The sequence below is a fragment of the Hylaeus anthracinus genome, unplaced genomic scaffold (assembly GCF_026225885.1).
Source record: "Hylaeus anthracinus isolate JK02 unplaced genomic scaffold, UHH_iyHylAnth1.0_haploid 0, whole genome shotgun sequence".
In the NCBI taxonomy this organism is placed as follows: Eukaryota; Metazoa; Arthropoda; class Insecta; order Hymenoptera; family Colletidae; genus Hylaeus; species Hylaeus anthracinus.
The window spans coordinates 21,703,936-21,709,057 of NW_026533254.1; the positions used below are offsets into that span (position 1 = coordinate 21,703,936).

The 5,122-nt window shown below is 35.1% G+C and overlaps 3 protein-coding genes across 5 annotated transcripts in view; 1 reads left to right on the forward strand and 2 right to left on the reverse strand.

Annotated features, from left to right (window-relative positions):
- The first annotated feature begins 921 nt into the window (after window positions 1-921).
- LOC128886664 (uncharacterized) lies at window positions 922-2,410 on the forward strand. Its single transcript, XM_054141758.1, has 4 exons — window positions 922-1,293; window positions 1,491-1,677; window positions 1,757-1,938; window positions 2,010-2,410. Exons 1-4 carry the CDS (start codon window positions 1,156-1,158, stop codon window positions 2,208-2,210), a joined length of 708 nt encoding a protein of 235 aa, XP_053997733.1. The 5' UTR covers window positions 922-1,155; the 3' UTR covers window positions 2,211-2,410.
- A 148-nt stretch (window positions 2,411-2,558) lies between these two features.
- Window positions 2,559-3,666, reverse strand: LOC128886709 (nucleolar protein 16). The gene is made up of 3 exons (XM_054141847.1): window positions 3,477-3,666; window positions 3,057-3,381; window positions 2,559-2,988 (listed from the first exon to the last, which is right to left on the reverse strand). Exons 1-3 carry the CDS (start codon window positions 3,575-3,577, stop codon window positions 2,857-2,859), a joined length of 558 nt encoding a protein of 185 aa, XP_053997822.1. The 5' UTR covers window positions 3,578-3,666; the 3' UTR covers window positions 2,559-2,856.
- A 900-nt stretch (window positions 3,667-4,566) lies between these two features.
- The window catches only part of LOC128886570 (pupal cuticle protein G1A-like), a 9,223-nt gene continuing 8,667 nt past the window's right edge, over window positions 4,567-5,122 (reverse strand). For all 3 annotated transcript variants that reach the window (XM_054141569.1, XM_054141589.1, XM_054141579.1), the window contains one exon: window positions 4,567-5,122. This exon is cut by the window's right edge and continues 525 nt beyond it. In XM_054141569.1, the coding sequence (XP_053997544.1) occupies window positions 4,631-5,122 (492 nt within the window). In that variant the 3' untranslated portion in view covers window positions 4,567-4,630.

Consider the following 5,122-nt stretch of genomic DNA (forward strand, 5'->3'; position numbering starts at 1 on the left):
TGTTTATCAACCGAGTGATTTGCCAGTCATTGAAAATTGTCGAGTGGCTTCTTTGCTAAAAGTATAGCCGAGGTTGAGACATAAGTGTGTAATCGTCACTTGTCTGTCCCGCTAAGTTTGTCACACGGTAGGCAACAATCGGTGTAGTGTATAGCACTCCATTTTACCAGATAAATATTCTAAACATTTGTTTACCATTAAAATCTATTAAATATATTATTATGATCATGGTATACTCCATTACATGGGAACTCCATGTAAGTAACTTGAGTTAATTTATACATCACTGAAGTTACCACAGAAAATGGAGCTGAAAAACTTTCTAAATGTATTTACAACTAAGAAACGATTAAGTTTGCTCATTCCACGAGCGGCATGTGATTTCTATAAATAAATAATTATGTTTTTCTTCGATTCATTTGTACAGAAACGCCATATTGAGTTGGTGTCGTTATCTAGCGGTGAATGAACGAACCACTCTGAAATTTTTAATATTATATCAATATGTATTGAACAGGATGTCAAACTATGTCATTTATATAAACAAAAATATAAATAACATTCACATGAGTGTTTATCATACATTAATTACATAATACCTAGCGTTGGTATAGCAGAATTGATCTCGCCGTGTATTCACTGAATCCAGGAACTATTTCTCTACAAACTTGAGCGTTTTGTCGTTGACGGCACCACTTATAGTATAAAATAAACTATATGATTAATTCTATTGCAATACAAATAATGTTCTGCATATTTTATTTACATGACACACGCATGAATGTATTCAAATTGACAGTGGATTATGTTACAATGAACTTACATTAAAAAACTACAAGGACGCATTGGAGAGTCACTTCCTTACCAACCATTATATTATCAGTCGTACCAAGCTGATAAACAACGTAAAAGTTGGCGTTTTGAAATAAAATTTTACTAAACTGTTGCATTTACCGAGTATACAAATATTTTGCTGATTGTGTACTACGAGTATATGAGCATTGTATTTACATATATACACACCGATTTAACGATGTAAGGTGTATGTCACACGGTGTAGTGTTTACGCATGCCACAACGTGCTAACGCGGAATCGAAGCCGAGAAAGCGGTCCACTTTCAGTGTAACCCTAAGCAGAACGATTTATGTGTAGCAATGGTACGAAATGTATTTCGAAACAGTCCAAAGATCCTTTGGATCGGCAGTGCCTGTATCGGTACCTACATCGCGTATCGATATTGGAAAAAACGAGAGCTTCTGACAATAGACGAAGGCTTTGAAGAAGTGTCCAAGGTTAGAACTTCAATGTTCACGACTTGTTCCAGTGCTTTCTATCACTGGTTTAAAATTTCTCCTTATTTTCTTGCCCATTACTAGTCGACTTAGACTCGTCTGAATATTTTCTTAATCATTTTTGGAAAGTGACCAAAGATTTCAATACTAAATTGAACTCGAATTTAATATTGATCATTGTCACTTTATCTTTATAGGTTGACGATAGTCACGAAAAAAGAGTACTTCTATTGGGTTTAGAAGGAGCTGGAAAGACTTCAATTATAAATCAAATATGTGTTGCAAATGGGGATGAAAATTCTTACACCATTCCTCCAAAGTCAACACAGGGTTCCACTGTATATAGATTAAAACATGGGTCTTATTCTTATAATGTCTGGGATAGTATGTATATCCTTCTATTAGCATCTTGTTGAAAAGTGACATAACATGAGTGTAAAAATGAATGTAATTTTGTTGCTAGTCGGTGGTGCAGATGCCACTAGAAAATATTGGACCGCCTTCCTACAAGACACAGATCTTCTGTTGTTTGTAGTAGATGCATCTGATACAGACAAATTATCTTTGGCTGCTTCTACTCTCAAAGAATTGGTAGGAGATGCAAGAATGGATAATGTACCAGTTTTAGTAGTTGTTAATAAACAGGTAAATGTTAATGAATCAATGGGTTATGTCACACTTGAACTTATATCTAACAAGTTTGTGTATGAAATCAGGATTGCCCTAATGCACTGAGGACAGAAGAGGTTAAGAAAGCTTTAGATTTATTAAGTATCTCTCCTCACAAGCATAAAGTAGAACTAATTGGATGCCAAACAAGACCTCTGCCTGATCAGCCAGCAGACACAACTGAATGTACCTGGCATCATGAATCTGTTGATGCTGTTAGGAAAAAAATATTCTCTATGGCAACCTAAAGATGTAATTAATATTCTTAATTGTTTATTTAATTTGTTGAAAAATACTTTATATATAAAAAAAAGGAAGAAATGAAAGGGAATGAAGTAAGGAACAGTGTGCTTGATACAGCACACTGTGCCCAATTTGTCCATTATGAATTTGAATATAAACAATTTGTTCAAAATGAAACATTTTAACATAATGCAAGCATTAAAAACAACTACAAGGAAACATGTACAATTCTTAAGTATTGCTCAGTATAGTATATTTGCAATCTTCTAACTTTGTTGTACTTTTATACTGGTTTCTTTAGCATATATATTTATTTAATAAATTATTTATTTTCTTTACAAGGCCACAGTAAATACTGTCATATTTTTTATTTTAATTAAGCACAATATAAAATACATTATGTTACACTGACTTTTGTAACTGATATACAAAATGGTAAATGTTAGAGGTTATACGTATGAAAATATATATTTTGATGATTATCAATGTAAGTATTATATAAAACATGTCTTGTTTACTTAAAAAAGTAGTATTTGAACCTTTTTTTCTACTTCATATACTTAAATAACAAACACTTGTGCATTAATTCTATATTTTCATGATTTATGTACAGTCAAATACTTGAAATATGTCTTAACTAATTACAAAACTTTAATTGTCATTGCTCATTTTGTTTTGAAGATACTGATTATATTGCTCAGGAATGCCCTTAAATACTTTAATCTTAGCACGTATTTGTTTCCACGTTAATTGGTTATAGTTCTTCTTGTCTCGTGCCATAGCCTACATAATTTAATAGTAAGAGACATTTTTGTCAATTATTAAATAAATTACTTGAAAGAAAACATTACCTCATAATCTTCTCCATACTTGTCCATTAAATAGGTAAGAAACTGTACTTGATTGTTTGGTAGCTTGAAAGTTCGTATTCGTGGAGCCTTTGCATCTGCTTCAAGTTCTTTGGCTATATGACTTTTTTCAGTTTCCATGTTCATGTTTTCTTCTTCATCATCTGATATATCTTCAGAATCTATTAACTTGCGTTTTACTTTTTTGATTAGTTCTCTTTTGGCATTTGGAATTTTCAATACTTCATTTGAGTCATATGCTAAACCCATTTGTTTCAAATTACTTCGAGTGGACATGGTCACTTCCCATGATTGTTCTATTTGAGGACTGTAGACAGAATAGTTTCATTTTCTGATTTCCATTCATCCAGAATATAAACAAATATCAAAGCATGATAAATGTTTTTTGGTTATGATATTTACCATTGTACTGTTGGTAGTTTTCTTAATTTATTTCGTAATCGTTTACGATTAACGTTCATGCGAAATCTCTTCTTGCGCTTCACTTTTCTGACTTTTGTCATTTTTATAGATTTAAGTTACCACGTGTTCAAACTAAAATATCGTCTGAATCCTTCTTTCAAACTAGCATGCGCGAATTTAGTAACTGATGGCGTGTTCTACAGATTGGGCACCACTCCACACTTTTCCCCCATATTGAAATAAATCCCTATATTGAAGTAATGATCCGAAGTTGCAGTATTACGACTTATAAATTTAAAATTTAAGGTGGACTAAGCCTTTTGTCGATCAAATGCGATACAATAAGGACACTTTAGATTGTGGCATAAAAACACTGCTTTCGTATGAATCAAGTTCCAATCATTGTCCATTGTATGCAAATCATCCTTCTGACATTAAAGTGGAAATATCTTACAATTAGTACATGTTCGAAACTCTTTTCATGTAGCATAATGAATTTCGATCACGTCGACGATCGTATGTTGTGGCGCTTCCATTGTTACGTTTAAGTCTACATTAATCGAGAACAACCTTTTGTCACCATTTTTCGTTAAAATCCATTCCACGTTCTTGCATTTGAAAAATGGCGATCAAATAAGAAACACGTAGATTGAAAATGGAACAAAATGAATTGTGGTTCGTTACAAAAATTAAAATTTATTCGTCAATATTTTGGATACACAGTGTCTTCGTAGGGAGAGTCTTGCTTTAAAAAAAATATTTTTCTAGAAGAATTTGAACACATCATAAACACAAACAATAATCATTTACACCTATTTATATTCAGTTTTCACGCATGTACATCTATACTTGCTTGTACGCACAATTGATACACGTACAATATAATTTGACTGCTCTAATCGAGGTGATTGGTAATGAAATCGTTGAAAGTTTTATCTACAAAGATAGATCCGCTTGTTTCCATTAGTCCTTTCGTTTCGGTAGACTTTCAGTGAGGTTTGTCCGACCAAATTCGAACCAAACTGTATTCAAAAGTACTTGCATTAAAAAACCACTTAGGGAGTATTCGAGTCGAATTGGCTCCTTTGTACCCTACTGCACATGTAGGATGTTTCCAAAAACAAGGAGGACTAACGATCACGAAGAGTTCAGGTTTACCAGGAGTAGCTGGCGCCGATTCCGTTGAAGACGGTATGGGCGATGGGGGTTGCTGGGTCGATGGTCTTCGTGAGAAGTTGAGTTTGGTGACCGTAGTCGAGGATGGGTGCGGACTTGGCGAAGTACGGAGTGCTGTAAGTCTTGGTTAGAGTAGGACCTGCAGCATAGGTCGCGGGGTACGCCTCAGCGTGGGCGATGAGACCGCTCTTGGCGTAGAGTGGCAGTCCAGCGGAGTATCCCAGGGATGCAGCAGGTTCAATGTACGATTTTGCTAGGAGAGGCGAGGGTTGAGCGTAGTAAGACTTGGTTAAGAGAGAAGCCGATGGTGCGAGGTAAGAGCTGGATAGAAGAGGAGCAGATGGCGCAAGATAGGACTTAGTCAAGATGGAAGTAGCCGGTGCAGCGTAGGTCTTGGCCAGGAGCGGTGCTGAGGCAGCGTAGCTGATCGGTGCTGGGGCAGCGTAGGACTTGGCCAGGAGTGGTGCTGG

Excerpts from the sequence above, each read along its gene's own strand:
- LOC128886664 (XM_054141758.1), top strand. The coding sequence starts at position 1,156 with ATGGTACGAAATGTATTTCGAAACAGTCCAAAGATCCTTTGGATCGGC. Across the intron at positions 1,678-1,756 it reads TTCTTATAATGTCTGGGATA|TCGGTGGTGCAGATGCCACT; the intron begins GTATGTATATCC and ends TTTTGTTGCTAG. Across the intron at positions 1,939-2,009 it reads TAGTAGTTGTTAATAAACAG|GATTGCCCTAATGCACTGAG; the intron begins GTAAATGTTAAT and ends GTATGAAATCAG.
- LOC128886709 (XM_054141847.1), bottom strand. The coding sequence starts at position 3,577 with ATGACAAAAGTCAGAAAAGTGAAGCGCAAGAAGAGATTTCGCATGAAC. Across the intron at positions 3,382-3,476 it reads AAACTACCAACAGTACAATG|TCCTCAAATAGAACAATCAT; the intron begins GTAAATATCATA and ends TTCTGTCTACAG. Across the intron at positions 2,989-3,056 it reads AGTATGGAGAAGATTATGAG|GCTATGGCACGAGACAAGAA; the intron begins GTAATGTTTTCT and ends TAAATTATGTAG.